The sequence below is a fragment of the Musa acuminata genome, chromosome BXJ1-3, assembly GCF_036884655.1.
Source record: "Musa acuminata AAA Group cultivar baxijiao chromosome BXJ1-3, Cavendish_Baxijiao_AAA, whole genome shotgun sequence".
Classification (NCBI taxonomy): Eukaryota; Viridiplantae; Streptophyta; class Magnoliopsida; order Zingiberales; family Musaceae; genus Musa; species Musa acuminata.
In genome coordinates this window covers 43,749,560-43,774,206 of record NC_088329.1, presented here as the reverse complement: position 1 = coordinate 43,774,206, position 24,647 = coordinate 43,749,560, and the positions used below count along the sequence as shown (strand labels likewise).

The 24,647-nt window shown below is 39.7% G+C and overlaps 2 protein-coding genes and 1 long non-coding RNA gene across 8 annotated transcripts; all 3 read left to right on the top strand.

Annotated features, from left to right (window-relative positions):
• The first annotated feature begins 736 nt into the window (after window positions 1-736).
• On the top strand, window positions 737-2,984 carry LOC135633338 (uncharacterized). The gene is made up of 2 exons (XR_010494964.1): window positions 737-1,331; window positions 2,726-2,984. It is a non-coding gene; the product is annotated as an uncharacterized LOC135633338 (long non-coding RNA).
• An 8,998-nt stretch (window positions 2,985-11,982) lies between these two features.
• Window positions 11,983-17,889, top strand: LOC135633259 (disease resistance protein RGA2-like). 6 transcript variants are annotated; one of them, XM_065142553.1, is made up of 5 exons: window positions 11,983-15,379; window positions 15,466-15,603; window positions 15,708-15,887; window positions 16,172-16,358; window positions 17,128-17,889. In XM_065142553.1, the coding sequence occupies exon 1, from the start codon at window positions 12,039-12,041 to the stop codon at window positions 15,255-15,257; it is 3,219 nt and encodes a 1,072-aa protein (XP_064998625.1). In that variant the 5' UTR covers window positions 11,983-12,038; the 3' UTR covers window positions 15,258-15,379; window positions 15,466-15,603; window positions 15,708-15,887; window positions 16,172-16,358; window positions 17,128-17,889. The 6 variants fall into 6 exon arrangements, with proteins under 6 accessions (XP_064998625.1, XP_064998621.1, XP_064998622.1 ...); XM_065142549.1 differs by having other exon boundaries at window positions 15,708-16,019; XM_065142550.1 differs by having other exon boundaries at window positions 15,708-16,025.
• Window positions 17,890-18,294: 405 nt separating this feature from the next.
• Window positions 18,295-22,773, top strand: LOC135633324 (putative disease resistance protein RGA3). Its single transcript, XM_065142665.1, has 2 exons — window positions 18,295-22,415; window positions 22,507-22,773. Exon 1 carries the CDS (start codon window positions 19,211-19,213, stop codon window positions 22,412-22,414), a length of 3,204 nt encoding a protein of 1,067 aa, XP_064998737.1. The 5' UTR covers window positions 18,295-19,210; the 3' UTR covers window position 22,415; window positions 22,507-22,773.
• The last annotated feature ends 1,874 nt before the right edge of the window (window positions 22,774-24,647 follow it).

Below are 24,647 nucleotides of genomic sequence, written 5' to 3'. Positions count from 1 at the left end.
CCACTGGCACAGATGAACACCTCTCTGTGAAGCCAAAAAAGCTTCAGCTACTGTGAACCATATGAAACAACTTCAACCAGCCTTCTCTGAGGCTGGTGGTGCACAAGAAGAGTTGATGTGTACATGTTCTTTAGATCTCCTCTTGCTCATACTTTCCTACTTTCCATCTTGGTTATCTGTTCCAAGTCCATGCTGTCCTGATCACTAGTGACAAGAACTTCTTCTCATGATGCAGTAGTGCAGTGTGCAATGAATAATGCTTCAGCTTGTGTCAACAGTCTCTCTCTCTCTCTCTGGTGTAGCATGGACTGGTTGGCTTCTTCAACTGCAGTATACCATGGTCATGTTTGCTGCATTTAAATAGAGCATCTTTGCTATCAACCACATGTTCTTGATGTCTCTCATTCTAATTGCCAGACTAGACTGACATCTGAAACCTCAAGCAGTTCTACCCCAACAAGACTGATCCTGAGAAATAATTTTGACAAGCATTTTGTTGAAATGTTATTATCCTAATTTGGAGAGGTACAATACACACAATCTTATCCTTATAAATTTGAAGATTTTTATATTTATTTTATAGATGTTGATGTATATATTTGTGTGTGGAGGATCATAATTTTGAGGGATGTATATATGCATATATTTATAAGAGTAAATACACTATTTTCATACTTTCCAGGGATAGATATGTAAAAGCACTCTCCCTCCTTTAAAGTCACGTGAGCAGCAGGTGCTATGATGTGTCACAAGATTCCCCCCACAGTGGCATTCATCGAGTATTCTTGTCGAAGTGCAAGGTTAGTTTCGTCCACTCACAATCCATCATTTAAACGAGAAACTCGTGGTAACGTACCTCGTTGCGGATAAGGTGTTGATGGTAACGGGGCCCGTTTAGTATCAGCGGTGAACCGACGGGTACATTGGAAAGGAGTAAATCACAATCTGAGACTCAAAATACGACGATCTAATTACGAAACTACCCGTCGACGGCCGGACCGGCTCCTTTCCCTCCCTCCCTCGCTCCCTCCCTCGTACGCTACCCCGAGAGCGAAGTGGACGACTTCGCGAAGACCTACCTCCATCTCTCCTCTCGTCTTCCACATGCGGAGGTGCCGATCGGGTTGATAGCGTGTTCGTAGCACTTACGATAGCGAGAGGAGGTGATTCGGTGAGGCATGAAGACGGATCGGACGGACAACAGCTTGAGGCCCAGCAGCAGCGGCGGGACCCGAGGCAGCGGAAGCCTCCCCCCCGGGTTCGATACGGCCGCCTCCAATCTTCCCGTCCTCGGCCCACGTGGCGATGCCGGCGCCCCCCTCCCGCTCAAGGTCGTTGGGAAATTAAACTCCATTGATGTGTGGCTTCTTTGGGCCGACTGAAGCTTGCGTCTTTGAATCGCCTGATCTGATGTTCGATATCGGTTTTCGTTTTCTCGATTGGTTGGTAGATTGATGCATCCGTTGTCGTTCTATCTGTTCTCTTTTACGTGTGCTGGAGGGAGTTTGATGGAAAAGGTGAGGTTGTGGTGAAACCTCATCCCAGGTAGGTCAGAATCGTGCTTCCCATGGGTTAGACGGTGGAAGCAAGCTTCAGGATTCTGAAAGGGTTCCAGATTATATCTTCTGTGCTACTGAATAGTTTGGCCATTTCTAATTGGTATCCTCACAATTAGAGTGGATGAATAGTTTTTTATTGTCATAGAGTTTGACTTGTCTGTTTCGATCGATCAGTTGATTTCTGTGTCCGCTTTTGCTTGCTGTGACTGGTAGCTCATATACTTCATGTTCCTGGTAATTAAACATTGTAACATGCTTATGGAAAGATTCCAGCGTCAGTCTGTCAAGTTACTGAGATTCGCTGTCTTCTTATTAGCTTCTGGAGTTTATATGATTCTTTTATGTCATATACATTTGGCTAACACGGCATGCTATTTTGTCAATTTGTTCAAGTGATTATAAAGGTTGTTTTTTGGGAGATCTCTTGTTGCTTTATTTATTGCCTTATGGACAACTGTTAGTGTGATTTTAAGGAGTATTATACAGCATTATGTAACTATTTTACCAGACTGGAGACTTCAGATTCGAAAGTCATGAACGCGTTCATTACACTAGCGATCAACTTCTAAAACTTCATGAGATACATCAGAATATTCATTTCATGGAACCAATTTATTTCGTCACATTATGATCTCTTATTGTTGCTGTTAAACATGGTGAAACTGGTTACAATTTTTGTCAGTATGTTCGTCTCTGACAAGGTTAGTTGAATCTTGATTGCATATAGATTATTTTTTGCTAGTTGAGAGAAGCAGTTCATCGCTGAACTAGTATGACTCTAGTGGGATTGTTACAGCATAGTTTATCACTCTTTAATGAGAATCAAGCCAACTCATTGTTTTGTCAAACTTCTTTTTCAAATATCTTGTATTGTTTGATTTCATATTCATTTTTACTCCCAATGTAAAACTAGAGTTCTCCGACATATATATACTTTATTCCTTTTATTAAAATGCTTTTTTACTTAGTAAATTATCTTTTCGCTTGCCTTTGGAACATGTGATTATTTTAAAGGGATTTAAATAGGAGATTTGTCATCGTTACGGAATGCAGATACTTAAAAGCTAATCAGGGGTTAATAAATTGGCAGGTATGCTTGTTTGATCAGTCACATCTTTGCAATTAGATCTCTATAACTGTTTGTCTATTTTATTTTCATTTGGCAGGCTATGCAGAACTCAGGAGACATTCTAAAACTCAAACAGGAGATTGAGCCAGAATTGTTTCTGGATGATGAAAGTTGGGGCCTTAGTGATGCTAATGTATGATCTCCTACTTCTACATGTCAAAGTGCATTACTAAGCGTCAGAGTCAACCTAATTTCAAAATCAAATGGTTGTGACTACCACACCAGAATCACAAGAACCATCATGAGTGATGTGGAATTCTAGGCTTTCTTTCATAATTAAGGCATGTTTACCCCTCTGATTTAGAAAGGAATTAGATAAAATATGTTACTTATGCATGTATAGTTGAGAGTTTATTATATACTTAAATCTATACAAGATCATATTTTAGTTTTACAAATGGAATACTGGATAGATATGAGAACAAAAGTAAAATATTAGAAAGATCCAAATAAAATGATAAAATATTTATAGAAGATGAAAAATTACATGCTCACGTATAAGAGATCGAGTCAACTTGAAGTAATAGAATATTTAGATGTTAATTTTATAAATTACTTTGACAATAGGAAGTCCATTTTAGAATTTATATGCTTGTGGGTAATTTCTTAATAAAGTAAAAAATTAATCGCTTATTATATCATCAACAATGTAAGCTGAATTTATGATATATTTTGATATCATAAATCAAACTTTATGGTTACAAAATTTTATATTTAAGACTTTTTGTGGTCGACTCAATTACCAAGCCATTGAAAATATTTTATAATAATACCATAATAGTTTTCTTCTTTAAGAATGATAAGTTAAAATACTTAGTAGTTATAGAAAAAAAATCCAAATACAACATATGTTAATTAAGAACTTAGCACCACTTCTAAGATTATTAACCAATTTATTAAAATTTTATAATGTAAAATATTTAAAGAATATGTTCTTGGAATAATATGATCAACTCATAAACATAAGGTGATACATATTTAAGTGAATACTATTACTGATATTTTTTTCTACTTAATTAAAATTATTTATTTTTATTATCCTATTTATATTTATATACATATTATGATTGAATATGATAATAATATTATCTTGACAAAACAAAATACAAATATTGTTATGAACTATATTAGAAAAGATTAACAATGTTGAAATATATAGAAAAGAGTACGATATTGATTACATACAATTGTGTTGACTCGCATTGGTAGTTGGACTTAATGTTATAATATTATATTTATTAGGATTATTAGTTTATTTTATAAAATTTATGTGTAGGTGTAAAATACTTTCCAAGACTTTTAAAATTTAAAATTTTTGTGAGTTTATACAAATTCATCGTGGAGGCCACAAATACCATCAAATTATTGAATCAAGATTTTGTTCGTTTGGATCGTTTTGATGGAACGAATTTTACCCGTTGGCAAGATAAAATGAAGTTCATGTTGATTGCTTTGAAGATCTTCTATGTGCTTGATCCAAATCTTCAATAAATTCCTAATCCAACCGATGATGACACCGATGAAGTCAAGGCTGAACAAAAGAAGAGAATTGAATATGAAATCATGTGTAGAGGATACATTCTCAATGCTCTTTCGAACCGGCTTTATGATCTTTATACTGTGGAACTATCTACAAAAGCAATTTGAAAAGCTTTGGAATTCAAATATGGAGGAAGGGACAAAGAAAATTTTAATTTCTAAATATTTTGATTACAAGTTTGTGAATGACAAGTCAATCTTGGCACAAGTGCATAAGTTGTAGGTCATTGTTAATCAATTGAAAGCTGAAAAAATCGAACTTCCTAAACCTTTTTAAGTATGGGCTATAATAGCCAAGTTGCCTTCATCTTGGAATGGGTATAGGAAGAAGATTTTGCATGACTCCAAGGATATCACTTTGGAGCAAATTCAAAAACATCTTTGAATCGAGGAGGAATCGAGGATGAAAGACAAGAGTGAGAACTCTTTTGGCAATATAAAAGCAAATGTTGTGAATCAGCATAAAAATTCCAACAGAGACAAGCAAAACAAGGAGAATCATTTTGGCCCCAAAAGGGATCAAAGAAAATTTAAGAAGCCAAAAAGTGGAGGCTATTTTGTTTGTGGAAAACCTGGTCATTTTGCTAGGGATTGCAGATTTAAAAAAGGCCAGAAACTAGAAGTCAACTCTGTTGAGGGAGATGATAATATAATTGCTACGGTGAGCGAAGTGAATGTCATATTTGGCAAGGTTTCTGGTTGGTGGTACGGTACTTGTGCTACCGTCCATGTTTGCTATGATAAGATACTATTCAAGACTTATAAAGAAGTCACAGAAGGGCAAGAGATTCAAATAGGAAATGAAGTTCGTTCTAAGGTGATTGGCAAGGGAAATGTGGAACTCGCTTTCACTTCGGGTAAGAAAGTCACTCTTACTAATGTTCTTCGTGTACCAAATATGAGTAGAAATTTAGTGAGTGGGAATCTCCTTGGCAACCCTAGAATTAAATCTGTATTTGAATCCGGGAAGTTAATTCTATCTCCTAATGGAACTTTTGTTGGAAAAGACTATTCCGTTGAGGGAATGGTCAAATTATCTATTGTTGACAATGATTCTAAATTTAATAAAGATGTTGCTTCTATTGATATTGTTGATTCATATTCGACATGATAGATTAGCACGTATTGGAACTAGCACCATTAGAAGAACGGTTAAGTGTGACTTAATAAATTATCATTTTGATGGTCTTAATAAATGTGAAATTTGTGTTAAATCAAAGATGTTGAAGAAATTCTTCCAAAGTGTTTATACACGTTTCAAACCTAAATATATTTCCTAAAGTATTTTTTCATAATCTTAATAGCCGAGAGGCTTTGTCCGACTTCCACGGAATCAACGCTTGCAAACTGTAGCCGAGACTTGTGAATGAATCATGCGACAGTATTTTTCTATAGTGTTTTTACCCCCACAAATAGGGTAAAAACACTATTTGAGGGGGGGCGGGAAAGATGACGACAAGCTTTGTCCGACTTCCACGGATTCAACGCTTGCAAACTGTAGCCGAGACTTGTGAATGAATTGAATGAATCATGGGAAGGTCGGCCATGGTGGTGAGTGGCGTCGTCGTGAAGCTTCCTAATGCTTCTCGGTCGTGAGCATTGTTTCCAGGTGAGGTTGGTCAGAGCTCGACAGCAGCGGAGGGAGACGGCGAAGACCTCATCGGCCCATGCAGTGAACGACTGCTTCGATTCCCTTATCATCAATGGAGATATGTCATGTCTTGCATGCATCTGTCTTCCTCCTCTAATTATTTCTTGCTTGCTCGTTTAAGGCAGTCTTAAAACTTTGTATCCATTTGTTGAACACTTTTGCAGTTTTCTAAATCAATCTCGTATGTACATATAATTCAGAAGAACATACGAGTGCATACAACAACTCATTCATAGTATACATTCAAGAGTTCAAATTAAAGGGAACTAACTAAATAGGGTCAATATTCATTGAGATAAAAATTAATATACTATAAAAAAACTAAGTATTTAAGTTGTGAGAACCTTTTTAATCCTTAATAGTTGAACTATTCTCTAAACTCTCTCTATTTTCATTTGGATTGGCAAAAGGCATTCGTGTTGATCTCTACTTCATACTTGGAGATAGAGATGACAATGAATTAAACTTTGTTTTTGTGACATCAAATCTATCTTACCTACTTGTCGATTTCAACTTACAAAATGCATTGCGGCAGATGCAGCGGTCAAAGGTTTGATGGGCGACATGCAATAACACGTAAACGCGTTAGGACCGATCGTCTTCTTCCCATCTCCTTCTCTCGTTCAACCTGTCTTTTCTCGGTCCATTTCACAAGTCTTCAACCACAAACCTGTGTCTGAAACCAAAGCCGACTTGGTCGTCTGTTGCTAATTTTTTGTATAATTCCCACTGAAGAATTATGCAACCACTCCTATTTTTTTTGTATAATTCCCTTTTTTTTGCTAATTTTAATTATGCAACCACTCGCGTGCATATGGGTTTGGTCATCATGCATCATTCTATTTTGATTCGTGCATGCCTCGAAATATTAAGTTAAGCTGGGATAGATATTTTGTTACTAGTGGAGTCTACTTACTACTTAGAATTCAATTGTGTTTAAATTGTTCTAGGAATTTGTGAAAAGCATTTGTAAATTTACAACTCAAATCAGCGGATGCTTCATAAGACTTTATTAGTAGGTGCCTGAACCTTTATAGTATTATAGAGATTAGAATCTTAAATAGTAGGTTTATTTGTAATTATTCTACTATTATTTCTAATGATATTATATAATTTTAGGAAACTGAACTTTCACTAAGATTTCTTCCTCTTTAGCATACTTGAACAATTGAGTTGTAGTAAGATTCTAATATATAAGGCGACGTCGTCAAAAAAAGCGATGTCGTGTCACCTCAACGACGTCGTCGAAAAAGGCGACGCGACGTCGTCTTTTATAATATATATATATATATATATATATATATATATATATATATATATATTATTTATTTCGTTTCGTTTAGTATCGAACGGTTTGTGTACTGATAAACTGACGGACCGGTATGTATCACCCGTATCTAGTGGTGCCCTCGGTTCCACCCAAAGATGGTTTATAAAAAAATGATGTGAAACCATTTTGAAAGCCAAGGCTATGTGCATGATTATTCTCATGTATATGACAAAGGCAAAGCTGGATCCGTACAGCTAGTTCCATGTGATATGATTATGAACATTAATAGCCACATCCAGTATTTCTATGGGTATAAGTCATCAAAAGGGGTGAACGTGTTCTCCACTGGATATATATCAACATCACAGTGCCTTATATGTATGTTCACAAAGAGATTTGGTACAAATTTCAAATAAGATCTACCATTTCTGAAGAGTTGATGATGTGGAATCTATGGGTAATGGCTCTATTTCTTGAGCCTTTCGTGTTTTTCCCACATTTTGCATATATCAACTGCAGATGTTTATCGCTTTGTGCTTATGAATGCAGAAAATTGATGTGAAATTCTAGTTATTATTACGAAAGAACTTCTAGCCCATATACCCCTCTATGCTAAGAAATTTTCATATATATGATTCTAAATTTAAGGTTAGTATATATATATATATACATATATATATATATGTATATATATATATATGTATATGTATATATATGTATATATATATATGTATATATATATATTTGTTTTAAAAATAATTATGCTTTATTCCTTGTCATTATTTTTTAAAGTTATTTAGATAATGCTTGCTTTAAACATAATGTTGTTGTCGCTTTTCTTTTAAGTTTCTTTATGATTGTGTTTGCGTTTCACAAAATGATGCTTTCTTTTGTGATGTTATTCATTAAGTTCCTTCAAGCTAATGCTTGCTTTAAACATAATAATACCTTAGTTTGTGCTGCTATATTTGAAAGTTTTTTTTGGTTGACAGCTAAGGTTGAGGCATGTCGATGTGAGCTTCTTGAGCTTATTCTAGTCTTTCTATAATATTTTAGAGCATCCGATTACTAATTAAATGAAATTTTCATATATGTTATCGATGTTTCTCAAGGTTTATAATTTTATGTATTCGCACTATACCAGTCGAGGTTATGATTCGTATTGTTTTGTTCCTTATTGGTGTCCACTCAATATTGCTATCAAGTTTCAGGAATTATCTATTGTAGAGCGTATATTGTACTGTCTTATATCACCAAGTGGTATCCATCTTATACTAATCACTAGTGATCTTGTAATTGACATATTATCTATTAATGATATTATTTGTGTCTGTCATATTATCTGATTTATCGAGGTTATGATCCGTGTTGTATTGTTTCTTATATGTGTCCACTCAATATTGCTATCAAGTTTTCATAGAGCGTATATTATATTATCTTATATCATCAGGTGGTACCTATTTTATATTAATCACTAGTGATCTTGTAGCTGGCATATTATTTGTTAATGATCTTGTTTGTATCAGTCATATTATCTGGTTTAGCTTGATTTAAAATGTTGATCAGTGTGTCAAATCTTGATGTATATATAAAATCTTACATTTGAAAATTCTTATATGTCTATTTGTTAGTCCTACCATGTGTGAACCCCTTCTTTGCGATGGCTAGTGAGAAATTATTTTTCAACTAGATAGAAGTAAGTGTGAAGAATTTATAATATGATGGAGAATAAAATATAATCGCCTTTGTTCTGTCTTCCACCCTACACCCTCCACATCTCCATCATTGGCTCATCCCTATCTCCATCTCTTCTGTCGATTAGTATCAGAACCTATTTTATCTTAATGTCATATAGTTGGTAGTTGGTATCAAAGCCTATTTTACCTTACAACAAGTTTTAGAATTGATCAATTATTGTGCAACGGAAGATGACACTAACTTTATTATTATTATTTTTGCAATAATACTGTGAAAGATGTTAGAGCTAGCCCCAGGATATTTACCAAAGGGTAATTTTGGCAACACAACAAAGACAATAAAGCGGAAAGAATAAAAGCGACAAGAACACCAGAACACCAGATATACGTGGTTCGGTCAATTGACCTACATCCACGGACGAAGGAGGAGCAAATCACTACTATAAAAAGAGAGACACTTACAAATGCCTTAGGAAGATGTTCCTAGGCCATAAAACACCTTCAGCTTCCTAAACAAGAAGACTTCAAACCATAAGTAGGTTTCTTGTGATGCCTGCTGTACTTCTTGTGGTGTCTATGGTACTTCTTGTGGTGTCTGTGGTACTTCTCGTGGTGTGTCTAACATCAAAGCTCAGGTCCTTATTTATAGTTCCAAGACGAGACAACAAGTCTAATTTTCCCGATGTGGGACTATGAGACTTGCCAAACTAACAAATCTCCACCTTGGCATGTCCCAACAAAACTTGCTCCACCTTCTTCATAAAAGCCCCAACGGGCAATCACCAACAATGAACACCAACCAAGTCCACGCACTGCTTGAACTTGTAAACCGGAAGAGGCTTCGTAAGCATATCAACTGGATTGTCCTTCGTATAAATTTTCTGAACAAGAACCTTTCCCTCAGCAATCAACCACTTAGCGGAATTATCAAAAGAAACTGCATCTGAATAGGTAGTAGGCTCACCAACTTTACTTGTTTCTTCTACAACAGACAAAGCATATGCAACCAAATTTGCATACCTTTGTGGTGGTCGAATATCTCTCATATGACCCAAACGCATATGCCATAATTTGGTGATGTCAGAATCAGACAATGATGATGACGAGACTGCAACTGAACCTGTGACAGTAGTTCCCTGCAGAATATATAAGCTACCAGACCTACAAGCTTTCATAACAATAAGAGCACTTCTAGAAACTTTCATAACTCCACCTTCAGCTGTGTATTTACACCCAAGGGCCTCTAGGGTGCCTAAAGAGATGAGATTCTTTTTCAAATCAGGAACATGTCTAACATTAGTGAGCGTCCTCACAATACCATCATGCATTTTAATTCGGATTGTTCCTCTACCAACAACATCACATGCAGCATTATTGCCCATCAAAACAATTCCACCATTACAAGATTCATATGTGGAAAACAAATCCCTATTGGGACACATGTGATAAGAACAACCTGAATCTAAAATTCATTCATTTTTAGACTTTGTCCTGTCATCAGTAGCAAAGAAAATATTTCCAAAATTCTCATCAGATGCTACACTAGCTTCAGCGGATTCAATAGTTTTCTCAACAAATTTTTCCTTTTGCTTTAATTTATTTTTCAATTTAAAGCAATCAGATTTAATGTGCCCCATTTTATGACAATATCTGCATTCCAAATTTCTATGTCTGGATTTAGATCTAGATTTAGATCTACTACTGTCAAATTCTCTTTTATCCATTTTATCCCTGACAACCAGACCCTCAGCCTGATTTCCTCTACTTTCCCCAGTGATATCTCTGTCTATTTGCTCCTTATATTTTAGTGCAGATTTAATTTCCTGATACGAAACTGTTTCTTTTCCATAAATCAAAGTATCACGGAAATGCTTAAAAGATTGGGGAAGAGAACACAAGAGCAACAAAGCCTTATCCTCATCATCAATTTTTGCATCTATATTCTCCAAATCCATAACCAAAGAATCAAACTTATCAAGATGCGAGAGTATAGATGTACCTTCAACCATCCGAAGCATATACAGTCTCTGCTTCAAGTAGAGACGATTCTCCACTGTCCTCTTCATGTACAAAGCTTTAAGCTTGTCCCACATGCTCTTAGCCGTAGTCTCCGTAGCTACCTCCCGTAAAACCTCGTCAGAGAGGTTTAGAATGATGCTGGATCGGGCATTCTTATCCATACCCGCAAGATCTTCCTTTGACGTACCATCTGGAATGTTCTCAGCACCCTGAAGTGCCAAATCAACTCCGTCTTGAACCAGAATGGCCTCCATCTTGAGTTGCCACATGCCGAAGTTGACATTTCTGTCGAATTTCTCGACAACAATCTTTGTTATTGTCATCGTTGCCAAAAGATCCCAAAACCAGGCTCTGATACCAGTTTGTTAGAGCTAGCCCCAGAATATTTACCAAAGGGTAATTTTGGCAACACAACAAAGACAATAAAGTGGAAAGAATAAAAGCGACAAGAACACCAGAACACCAGATATACGTGGTTCGGTCAATTGACCTACATCCACGGACGAAGGAGGAGCAAATCACTACTATAAAAAGAGGGACACTTACAAATGCCTTAGGAAGATGTTCCTAGGCCATAAAACACCTTCAGCTTCCTAAACAAGAAGACTTCAAACCATAAGCAAGTTTTCTTGTGATGCCTGCTGTACTTCTTGTGGTGTCTGTGGTACTTCTCGTAGTGTGTCTAACATCAAAGCTCAGGCCCTTATTTATAGTTCCAAGACGAGACAACAAGTCTAATTTTCCCGATGTGGGACTATGGGACTTGCCAAACTAACAAAAGACGTGCGTCGGTACAATCAAAGTTGGATTTGAATATAAAACACACTCATACTTTAGTTGACTTTTTGATTTCTGTGCAAGAATAAGAATGGGTTTGGTTTATATTTTTATCTTTTTGATTCTCGGTCACCACATGGCCTTTGATTTTGGTGATGGTTTTGTTTTTGTTTAATTTTGAGGCTTCTTTTTAATAATATAATATGTTTTTTTTTTGAATTTTTTTTTTCAAAATGGTTTCACACATTCATCATATAATGAAGCCTATGATTTTTTAAGTTTTCTTTTAGAAAATAAAAATATATAGTTTATGCCGCTATGACTTCCACCAACCTTTGTCTTTAAAGAGAGAGAGAGGTACATTGTGCTTGATGATTCCTTCACTCTGTGATCAAAGATGGCCGTTGTGCTTGATGCCTTCATCTCCGGGCTGGTCGGTACGTTGACGGACATGGCTAAAGCGGAGGTGGACTTGCTGTTGGGCGTTCCCGGGGAGATCCAAAAGCTCCAACGCTATCTCCGCAACATCCACTCTGTCCTTCGCGACGCCGAGAAGCAGCGGATCGAGAACGAGAGCGTCAACGACTGGCTGATGGAGCTCACGGATGTCATGTACGACGCCGACGACGTCCTCGACGAGTGCCGGATGGAGGCCGAGAAGTGGACTCCTCGTGCGTCCGATCCGAGGCCGTCCACCTTGTGCGGATTTCCCATCTGTGCTTGCTTTCGCGAGGTCAAGTTCAGACATGCGGTGGGCGTCAAAATCAAGGATCTCAACGATCGGCTGGAAGAGATCTCGGCCCGAAGGTCCAAGTTGCAACTCCATGTGTCTGCGGCGGAACCAAGGGTGGTTCCTCGAGTTAGTCGCATAACTTCCCCGGTGATGGAGTCTGACATGGTTGGCGAGCGACTGGAGGAGGACTCCAAGGCACTGGTGGAGCAGCTGACAAAGCAAGATCTGAGTAAGAACGTGGTGGTGCTGGCAATTGTGGGGATCGGCGGCATCGGAAAGACCACCTTCGCCCAGAAGGTGTTCAATGATGGTAAAATCAAAGCCAGCTTCCGCACCACCATCTGGGTGTGCGTGTCCCAAGAGTTCAGCGAGACGGATCTTCTCGGAAATATCATCGAAGGTGCTGGTGGAAAATATAATAGAGAACAGAGCAGGAGTCTGCTGGAGCCCTTGGTGGCGGGTCTACTGAGAGGGAACAAGTTCTTGCTGGTGTTGGATGATGTTTGGGATGCTCAGATCTGGGACGACTTGCTCCGCAATCCTTTGCAGGGAGGAGCAGCAGGCAGCAGGGTGCTGGTGACCACCAGAAACGCAGGGATCGCGAGGCAAATGAAGGCGGCCCACGTCCACGAGATGAAGCTGCTGCCTCCGGAGGATGGCTGGTCCCTCCTGTGCAAGAAGGCGACGATGAATGCAGACGAGGAAAGGGATGCCCAAGATCTCAAGGACACAGGCATGAAGATTGTTGACAAATGCGGAGGGCTTCCCCTGGCCATCAAGACCATCGGAGGGGTCCTCTGCTCCAGAGGACTCAACAGAAGTGCGTGGGAGGAAGTTCTCCGCAGCGCCGCATGGTCACGGACCGGGCTTCCCGAAGGTGTGCACGGAGCACTGAATCTGAGCTACCAAGACTTGCCGTCCCATCTCAAGCAATGCTTTCTCTACTGTGCCTTGTTCCCCGAAGACTATTTGTTTGACAGGCCTGAAATCGTCAGATTATGGATAGCCGAGGGGTTTGTCGAAGCACGAGGAGATGTCAGCTTGGAGGAAACAGGGGAGCAATATTATAGAGAGCTGCTTCATAGGAGCCTTTTACAACGGCAACGTTACAGTCTGGACGACTACTTTGAGTATTCCAAGATGCATGATCTGCTGCGATCGCTCGGCCATTTCCTATCGAGAGATGAGATCTTGTTCGTTAGTGACGTACAAAACGAGTGGAGAAGTGGTGCCATCCCGATGAAGCTGCGTCGGTTGTCGATTGTGCCCACTGAAACCACGGACATCCAGCATATCGTCAGTTTGACCAAGCAGCATGAGTCGGTGAGGACATTGTTGGTGAAGATAGCAAGGGGCCATGTGAAGGATATAGATGATTGCTTGAAGAACCTCGTGCGACTTAGAGTCCTCCATTTTACAGGCAATCTTGTGGACACAAAAATCGAGATTCTACCGCACTACATTGGAAATTTGATACACTTGAGATACTTGAATGTGTCTTATACCGATATAATGGAGCTTCCAGAAAGCATATGCAATCTGACGAATTTGCAGTTTTTGATCCTCAGACGATGTACGAAGTTGACACATATCCCCCAGGGTATAGTTAGGCTAGTCAATCTAAGAACAATCAATTGTGAACTTACACCCCTGGAGAGCTTACCATGTGGAATAGGAAGGTTGAAGCTCCTCAATGAACTCGGAGGATTCGTGGTGAACACGGCTACTGGTTCGTGCCCATTGGAAGAATTAGGCAGCCTCCATGAGCTCAGATACCTCTCCATTAACAGGTTGGAGAGGGCGTGGATTGAAGCTGAATCAGGAAGGGGTACAAGTGTATTAAAGGGTAACCAAAAACTGAAGAATCTATATTTACATTGCTCACGCAGATCGACATCCGATGGTTACAGGGAGGAAGAGATTGAAAGAATCGAGAAGGTGTTGGATGTGGCACTTCATCCACCATCATCTGTTGTTTCGCTCAGGTTAGACAATTTCTTCGGCCTCCGGTACCCAAGCTGGATGGCGTCTGCAAGCATCAGTTCGCTTCTTCCAAACATAAGACGCTTGGAACTAATTGACTGCAATGATTGGCCTCTGCTTCCACCGCTAGGAAAGCTCCCCAGTTTGGAGTTCCTTGAAATAGGAGGTGCACGTGCAGTGACCACCATCGGACCGGAATTTTTTGGGTGTGAAGCTGCTGCTGCTACTGGTCATGAACGGGAACGGAATTCAAAGCGCCCTTCTTCTTCTTCTTCTTCTTCTTCTACTTCTCCTCCTCCGTTGTTTCCGAAACTAAGGCAGCTGGACCTCTGGAATATGACTAACATGGAAGTGTGGGATTGGGTAGCGGAAGGTTTTGCTATGCGTCGCCTCGACAAATTGGTCCTCTATAATTGCCCCAAGTTGAAGTCTCTACCGGAAGGCCTGATCCGACAGGCAACCTGCTTAACCACATTGTTTCTGGCCGATGTGTGTGCTCTCAAGTCCATCAGAGGTTTCCCTTCTGTAAAAGAACTGAGTATAACTGGTGAATCAGATCTGGAGATTGTTGCTGATCTCCCTGCACTGGAGGTCTTGAATTTGGGCCTGTTTGGGCGTCGCAACAATCATTTACCAGAGTGGTTGGCGCAACAATCATTCACTACGCTCCAGAGACTGGACGTAATTGGAACCACCCAACAACTCGTCAGATGCCTCCAAAATGGCGCAGACTGGCCCATGATCGAACACTTTCCAATTTTTTCCATCAGAGATGGCCGAGGCAATTATATAAACTACATCAAGCATTCCTGCACCTTCGACACAAACCTAGTCGATGCTGATGCTGCTTTTGCTGCTGTTGCTGCTGCCGAAGAAGAAGAAGAAGAAGACATCAATTAGCTTTGGGGTAACTTACCTTTCATGCTCGCGTCTCGACCATCTAACGACTTCTGGTTTTGGAGTGGCAACTCGCAGTTATCTCTTCCTGCTTATGGCAGGGAGATCGACATTATTTCTCTAATGTTAGTAGCGATTTGATTACACCATTATTTCTCTAATGTTTATGAATTTAACCACACACGTCCTTTTTGTGGATTTGCTTGTGTAGGTCAATTTTGTGAGTGGAATTTTGTTTCCAAGCAGTATTAATGAGGCACTTATCGGAAGAAATGCTAGACGAATGATGATGTACCTATCGATTCTGCGGATGAGGATGTTCAGAGCACTTTGTCCTTTTTCTGAAAAAGTGTGTAACATTAAATGTTACTTTCTTACTTATCTGGGTTGGTGCATTGTACATCTTTGTTGTATTGAATGCATTATAGCATTCGTGACAAATATTTCATGCAGATGGAGGCAAGACAAGACATGGATGGAGGTCTAAGTATGTTAGGTCACAAAGATGCCTCATTTCCCTATCTGGTCGAATCATTTCCAAAGCTTCTTCTTTTGTGCTCTGTGGAAGACCATTTTAAACCGTCGGTTGGCTTTCTTGAACTTGTTGGTGTTCCTGAAGCAGGCATTTCAACTGTACTATTGTCATTCCCACCTATCATTTTTAGTTAGTCAATTCTACTACTTTTGGTATATAACATTTGCAAAGTCATGCACCATATATTAAGTGGAATCTCCTACTCAAAAGTTGCCACCTTGATTGATGAGGTTCATGTAACTTTCTGACCAACTTTATTATTCTTATTCATCTGATGCAAAAGTCATGAATTTTGAAATATATTCATTGTATAGGTGGTTTGTTGGTTCATATTCTTGGAGTGTTTATATATTTAACAAAACCTGATATTACTTTACTTCAGGTTCTAAAATCAAGTGTCGACCTCGCAATCAGGAGTTGGCCACATATATTGGGTTGTTCGGCTACAAAGATGAAGTCAATGGTGGAGCAATTTAATGAATTTGGTGTTAAGAAGAAGATGCTGGTTCCAGTTATTACCTACCTCTAGCCCACAGCTCCTACTGAAGAAACCTAAACAATTTCAAGAGGTATCAAATTGATTTTTTGTATAATTGCTAATTTTTTTAAAAAAATATATGGTTTTCTGTTGCTTATCTATGAAGCATTAATATGGATACTGTACATCGGTTAATGTTCGTAGTTCTGTTGCATTGGCATTAATAACATAGCATATGCTGCATTAGCATTAATAACGTGGTTCTGTACATTGCTTGTTGTGCTGCATTAGCATTAATAACGTACCAGATTCTTCAAAACATCAATTAAATTATATTGACTTACCTAAAATTTAGATTCATGCTTTAATTTGTGTTAGCTAATTTGATAACAAAACCATTGGTAGGATTTTATGTCGCTGTCCGGAAATATTTGATTCTAGTGTTGAGAACACCTTGAGAAAGAAAGTCAATTTCCTTGTTGATTTTGGTGTCTCAAGAGATTGTCTTCTTCGGGTTGTCAGAAAATATCCAGAAATGCTACTTTTGGATTGTCTACTTCCCAGGTATAGCGACGAATACTTCCACCTAGATGTGAGTTTTAACATATTTATTCATTCTTTCGTATAAGGTTCGTAATACCGTACCGTATCGGTATTTCGATCTGAGCTCGGTATCGATACGGTATGGTATATCGAGCGGTACACCCAGGTATATCGAGCGGTACACTCAGATGTACCGAGTACTATAGTACTGCTACAGTGCTACAGTGCACTGCTACAACATTGAGATGGTTCTGAAACCAAAGCTTTCTTAGCAGTTGGTGGGATATCTGCTCATCTTGATTTCTGATGCATTGCAGGCTGATCTTTCTTATGAGGGTTGGGCTGTCTAAGAGGGAAGTATGCTCCATGATCTGTAGATTTTCTCCCATACTGGGCTATAGCATTGAAATGGTTCTGAAACCAAAGCTTGATTTCCTCTTAAGAACCATGAAGAAGCCACTCAAGGAAATTGTCGAATACCCAAGGTACTTCAGCTACTCACTGGACAAGAAGATAAAACCCAGATTTTGGGTGATTCAGAGTAGAAAACTCGAATGTAGTTTGAACGACATGCTGTCTAAGAAGCAGAAGAATATATGGGGATCGGAAGACTACTAGTAGTGCCCTCAGTTCCACCCAAAGATGGTTCATAGAAGAAAGATGTGAAACCATTTTGGAATCAATTCCAAAGTGCATAATTATTCTCATGTATTTGACAAAGGCAAAAAGCTGGATCCATGTGACAAAGGCAAAAAGCACTCAAGGAAGACTATTAGTTCTGTGACATGACCATCAACGTTAGCAGCCACATCCCATATTTCTATGGGTACAAGTCATCAAAAGGGGTGAACCTGCTCTCCACTAGCAAAGCGAAGGCAACTAGATATATATCAACATCACAGTGCCTTTTATGTATGTTCACAAAGAGATTTGGTACAATTCCAAATAAGATCTATCATGTTTGGAAGAGTTGATATTGTGGAATCTGTGGTTTATGGCTCTATTTCTTGAGTCTTTCATGTTTTTCCGACATTTTGCATATATCAATTGCAGATGTTTATAGATTCTGTTCTTGTGAACGCAGAGCATTGATGTGAAATTCTAGTTATTATTATGAAAGAACTTCTAGCCCATATATATGATTCTAAATTTAAGTTTAGCATATATATATATATATATATATATATATATATATATGTTCCTATAGAATCATGCTTGCTTCATACATAATGATGTTTTATTCTGTGTCATTATTCTTTTAAGTTATTTTAGGATATGCTTACTTTAAACATGATGATGCTGTGTCGCTTTTCTTTTTTTTAAGTTTCTTTAAGATCGTGTTTGCCTTTAACATAAATGATGCTTTATTTTGTGCCGCTATTTATTAAGTTCCTTTGGCATCAAGCTTGCTTTAAACATGTGCTGATATGTTTTTTAAGTTTCTTTGCATTCTTTCGTCCTGCACTAAGTATCAATCCATTAGACTGATAAAGTGATAGTGATCTTATAGCTAACATATTATCTGTTAGTGATCTTGTTTGTATTTATCATATTATCTGACTTAACCTGGTTTGTATTATAAACCTTCATGTTTAGACAATATCTTTTACTTAAAAATTCTTATATGATTGAATGTCACATCATGTGGAACCACTTTTTTTTAATTGTAAGTGAGAAATTATTTTTCATCAACTACAAGTAAGTGTGAAGAAATTATAATATCATCGAGACTAAAATATAATTATGTTTTCACTTATTTCTTTGTCCATCTCCTACTAGTTTTGTCTATTGGCATTAGAACCTCCTTTATCTTTAATGTCAGACGCCTTTAGTTGGTATGGAAGGCTATTTTATCCCACATCACGTTGTGGAATCGGTCAATTATTGTGCAATGGAAGATGACACCAACTTTGTTTTTTATTTTTTTGCAATAATGCTGTGAAAGACGACAGAGGCTGCGTCCGATCGAATGATATGAACAACAGTAAAATCAAAGGTGGATTTGAATATAAAACGCACTCCTACTTTATATTGTTCGTCCAGCTACTAATAGTAGTTTCTGCATGTTTGCCATTGCTAGGGTTCTTAGTCAACGTTGCGTCCCAACATCAGATTTGGTTGGGCATTTATGAGCACAAGTTATGCACTTTTTATAATACTGACTTCGAATTCATTAAATATGTATTGTTTCGTTGTTCATTAATCTTTTTTAATTCTTGGTAACATGGCCTTTGGATTAGTAAGGATTTACTTTTTGTTTGATTTTGAGACTTTTTGACGAAGGTTTTTTTATTGCTATAGTTTGAAGAGTTGCAGCTATAACTTGCACCTCACTCACCCTTGCCTTGGCTGCCACCAATACTTGGTGACAGCTACCATACTCCCACTCCGTGACCAAAGATGGCCGATTCCTTCGTCTCCGGGCTGGTCGGTACGTTGAAGGACATGGCTAAAGAGAAGGTGGACTTGTTGTTGGGAGTCCCCGGAGAGATCCAAAAGCTCCAAAGCACTCTCCGCAACATCCAGTCTGTCCTTCTTGACGCCGAGAAGCGGCGGATCGAGGACAAGGCCGTCAACGACTGGCTGATGGAGCTGAAGGATGTCATGTACGACGCCGACGACGTCCTCGACGAGTGGCGGACCTCGGCCGAGAAGTGCGCCCCGGGAGAGTCCCCTTCGAAGCGGTTCAAAGGAAACATATTTTCCATCTTTGCTGGCTTAAGCGACGAGGTCAAGTTCAGACATGAGGTGGGCATCAAAAACAAGGATCTCAACGATCGGCTGGAAGAGATCTCGGCCCGAAGGTTCAAGCTGCAACTCCATGTGTCTGCGGCCGAACCAAGGGTGGTTCCTCGAGTTAGTCGCATAACTTCCCCCGTGATGGAGTCTGACATGGTTGGCGAGCAATTGGAGGAGGACGCCAAGGCACTGGTGGAGCAGCTGACAAAGCAAGATCCGAGTAAGAACGTGGTGGTGCTGGCAATTGTGGGGATCGGCGGCATCGGAAAGACCACCCTCGCTCAGAAGGTGTTCAATGATGGCAAAGTCAAAGCCAACTTCGGCACCACCATCTGGGTGTGCGTGTCCCAAGAGTTCAGCGAGACGGATCTTCTCAGAAATATCGTTAAAGGTGCTGGTGGAAGCCATGGTGGAGAACAGAGCAGGAGTCTGCTGGAGCCCTTGGTGGAGGGTCTCCTGAGAGGGAACAAGTTCTTGCTGGTGTTGGATGATGTTTGGGATGCTCAGATCTGGGACGACTTGCTCCGCAATCCTTTGCAGGGAGGCGCAGCAGGGAGCAGGGTGCTGGTGACCACCAGAAACGCAGGGATCGCGAGGCAAATGAAGGCGGCCTACGTCCACGAGATGAAGCTGCTGCCTCCGGAGGATGGCTGGTCCCTCCTGTGCAAGAAGGCGACGATGAATGCAGAGGAGGAAAGGGATGCCCAAGATCTCAAGGACACAGGCATGAAGATTGTTGAGAAATGCGGAGGGCTTCCCCTGGCCATCAAGACCATCGGAGGGGTCCTCTGCACAAGAGGACTCAACAGAAATGCGTGGGAGGAAGTTCTCCGCAGCGCCGCATGGTCACGGACCGGGCTTCCCGAAGGTGTGCACGGAGCACTGTACCTGAGCTACCAAGACTTGCCGTCCCATCTCAAGCAATGCTTTCTCTACTGTGCCTTGTTCAAAGAAGACTATGTGTTTGGCAAGTCTGACATCATCAGATTATGGATAGCCGAGGGGTTTGTCGAAGCACGAGAAGATGCCAGCTTGGAGGAAACAGGGGAGCAATATTACATAGAGCTGCATCATAGGTGCCTTCTACAATCGCTGCAACCTTTGAGTCTGGACTACCATAATTATTCCAAGATGCATGATTTGCTGCGATCGCTCAGCCATTTCCTATCGAGAGATGAGAGCTTGTGCATTAGTGACGTGCAAAACGAGTGGAGAAGTGCTGCCGCCACGATGAAGCTGCGTCGGTTGTCGGTCGTGGCCACTGAAACCATGGACATCCGGGATATCGTCAGTTGGACCAGGCAAAATGAGTCGGTGAGGACATTGTTATTGGAGGGAATACATGGCTCTGTGAAGGATATAGATGATTCCTTGAAGAACCTCGTCCGACTTCGAGTCTTGCACCTTACTTACACAAATATCGATATTCTACCGCACTACATCGGAAATTTGATACACCTGAGATACTTGAATGTGTCTCATAGCCGTGTAACGGAGCTTCCAGAAAGCATATGCAATCTTACGAATTTACAGTTTTTGCTCCTCAGAGGATGTGATCAGTTGAGACATATCCCCCGGGGTATGGCTAGGCTATTCAATCTAAGGACACTCGATTGTACATATACACATCTGGAGAGCTTACCATGTGGAATAGGAAGGTTGAAGCACCTCAATAAACTCGGAGGATTCGTCGTGAACACCGGTAATGATGGTATGTGCCCATTGGCAGCATTATGCGGCCTCCAGGAACTCAGATACCTGTCCGTTGGCAGGTTGGAGAGGGCGTGGCTGGAAGCTAAACCGGAAAGGGTTACGAGCATATTAAAATGTAACCATAAACTGAAGAATCTACATTTACATTGCTCATCCACACTGACATCCGATGGTCACACGGAGGAAGAGATTGAAAGAATGGAGAAGGTGTTGGATGTGGCACTTCATCCACCATCATCTGTTGTTTGGCTCAGGTTACAGAATTTCGGCCTCCGGTACCCCAGCTGGATGGCGTCTGCAAGCATCAGTTCGCTTCTTCCGAACATAAGCCGCTTGGAACTAAATTATTGTGTTCATTGGCCACTGCTTCCACCGCTAGGGAAGCTCCCCAGTTTGGAGTTTCTTTTCATACGAGGTGCACGTGCAGTGACCACCATCGGACCGGAATTTTTTGGGTGTGAAGCTGCTGCTGCTGGTCATGAACGGGAACGGAATTCAAAGCGCCCTTCTTCTTCTTCTACTTCTCCTCCTTCGTTGTTTCCGAAACTAAGGCAGCTGGAACTCTTGGAAATGACTAACATGGAAGTGTGGAATTGGGTAGCGGAAGGTTTTGCTATGCGTCGCCTCGACAAATTGGTCCTCGGAAATTGCCCCAAGTTGAAGTCTCTACCGGAAGGCCTGATCCGACAGGCAACCTGCTTAACCACATTGTTTCTGGCCGATGTGTGTGCTCTCAAGTCTATCAGAGGTTTCCCTTGTGTAAAAGAAATGAGTATAATTGGTGAATCAGATCTGGAGATTGTTGCTGATCTCCCTGCACTGGAAGTCTTGAATCTGGGACTGTTTGGGCGTGGCAACAATCATTTACCAGAGTGGTTGGCGCAACAATCATTCACTACGCTCCAGAGACTGGACGTGCGGGGAACCACCCAAATACTCCGCAGATGCCTCCAAAATGGCGCAGACTGGCCCATGATCGAACGCTTTCCAATTTTTTCCATCAGAGATTTCCGAGGCAATTACATAAGCTACATCAAACATTCCTGCACCTTCGACACAAACCTAGTCGATGATGATGCTGCTTTTGCTGCTGTTGCTGCTGCTGCTGAAGAAGAAGAAGAAGAAGAAGAAGAAGACGTCAATGAGCTTTGAGGTAACTTACCTTTCATGCTCACGTCTCGACCATCTAACGCCTTCTGGTTTTGGAGTGGCAACTCACAATCATCTTTTGCTGCTTATGGCAGGGAGATCGACATCATTCACGATGTCATTTGGCAGTCATGTCTAATATGATCATTGCAAATGGAGCTGACCATTGTCTGTCTGTTTCCTCGACTTCCCTCACCTTCTTATACCTGTAGCTCTTTTTTTTATGGTGATTAATTCAATGCTGTGTGTGTTGGCAGTGAAATGTCTTGATCAGAGTATTTGTAGCATGTCATTGATTTTGGATTCCTCAACATATTACCACAAAGACAAACGTATAGATCATCTTTTCTTCTCTGCGTAAACATGGAATGTAGGCTCGGAAAAAAGATTGCTAGAAGGAATTAGAATTATACTTTTTGTTTTTGTAGTTCTATAATTATTTATGAGATTTTGAATGATCAAAATACTGCTACCAGATATCAAAATGACTCTTATCAGAAATAGTACTGCACATGAGAGTCTAACATAGTTTTGGATTTAATATATGTAAGGATTTCATATACGAAACTATCTCAAAAAAAATTCAGAAGATGTAAACATTTACGTGAATCATCGATATACGAAGAGAGTGTGACTTGTCATCTCATCTCAAACTATGCCTTTTGTTTTGTGGCTTGTTCAATGACAAACCTCATCCAATTTTGCATAGATGAGGAGTTTGTCAAAGCAAAAGGAAAACTTTTCAGTCATGTCAATCTAAGCTTATATATATATATATATATATATATATATATATATATATATATATATATATTCAACTTTGATTTTTTTTCCATACATAGGTTTGTAGGTTACTCCGTCTATTGCCTTGAATTCTGCTCTATTTTCCAGTTATATTGTGTGTGGTATTGTGACCAACATCTGAATTGATAGTACTAAATAGTAAGCTTGTGATTCTCAATAAGACAGAAAGGATGAGGCAGATTAGGCTTAAAAAAAATGCAATTTTCTTCAAATGATTGTGATGAGTCCTGTGTTCCATCACTGTTGTCAAACCCCTTTTGTTTTTTTCTTGGAGCAGAAAGAACACAATGGAAATATGCACCAAATCAAAGTGGAGGCAGTTGAGGCGCTCTAACACATTGGATCCAATCTATAGATAGAGAGTGAAAAGAGATAAATAGGATATGAAATAACTTTCTTCCTCATTGCTCCCATAACGACAATGCCACATTAGTCTTCTCCTTCTAAGTCAAGAGATCTCTTCAATTGTTACTCTGATCATTCTGTTCATTCACAAGAACCACCAAAATGATCCCCCACTGGCCACATTTGCTGATGGTATCACCAACTCTTCAAGCTTTGTTAGGTACCTCCATTGCTGAATAGAGCCAAGCAGGTGAAACACTCATCCTTTGCAATGAACTCTCAACAAAAAGGAGCCTCACTTTACACTCTGAAGTTGGGGTGTGGACAACAATTTTCTCCAAAAGGCTCTGGAGTGGTTTGGAGTGTTGTATGAATCTGAGTTGCAAACTGATCTTTGCCTAGATCATAATGTTTTGTCCTGGCCATCTTTTTTGTTAGTCAAGGTGTTTCTCTCTTATATGACTGCACATTTCATGCATGCTAAGATATTTAGAAAGAATCATATCTTTGATAAAAACAACGAGTTGGGTCAGCACTTTTTCCTAGAGAATACAAGGAAATGGAGTTGAATACATTCATCCAAGTGCGCGAATTTAGAAGACTTAGACAAGAATGACTGTAACTTTGTATCCAAACTTGGTACAATGAACTTATCAGAGAGACCTTGATGGCATTTGCTTGATACATTAAAACCTTGAACCGTGCATGAAACAGTTGCCATAGATCTTTGCTAACTTATTGACATGAGCTGTAGGTTCCTCCAAATGCATGAACTATTTGCATCCAAGTTCTGCACAGTTGCATATATGAGAGTGTACCTTAAGTTGGCATAATAGTAACTTGTATTATGTCTAGTTTCTGCTGATTAATTCCCTCTTCTTAGTATAATCACTTAACTAAACCTTCCTGCTAAATGGACACCACAATGATTATATTAAACCAAGATCTTGATTTTTCTTATTTTTGTTCTCAGGTCTACAAAATCATAAATGCAGGCAACAAGCTGTATCATAATGACATAATCTAAAACAATTTAAACTATGCATAAGCAGATCTGGCTTCAAATTTTCTTGGCATCTTTAGATCA

Coding starts and splice junctions, on each gene's coding strand:
- LOC135633259 (XM_065142558.1), top strand. CDS start 12,039: ATGGCCGTTGTGCTTGATGCCTTCATCTCCGGGCTGGTCGGTACGTTG.
- LOC135633324 (XM_065142665.1), top strand. CDS start 19,211: ATGGCCGATTCCTTCGTCTCCGGGCTGGTCGGTACGTTGAAGGACATG.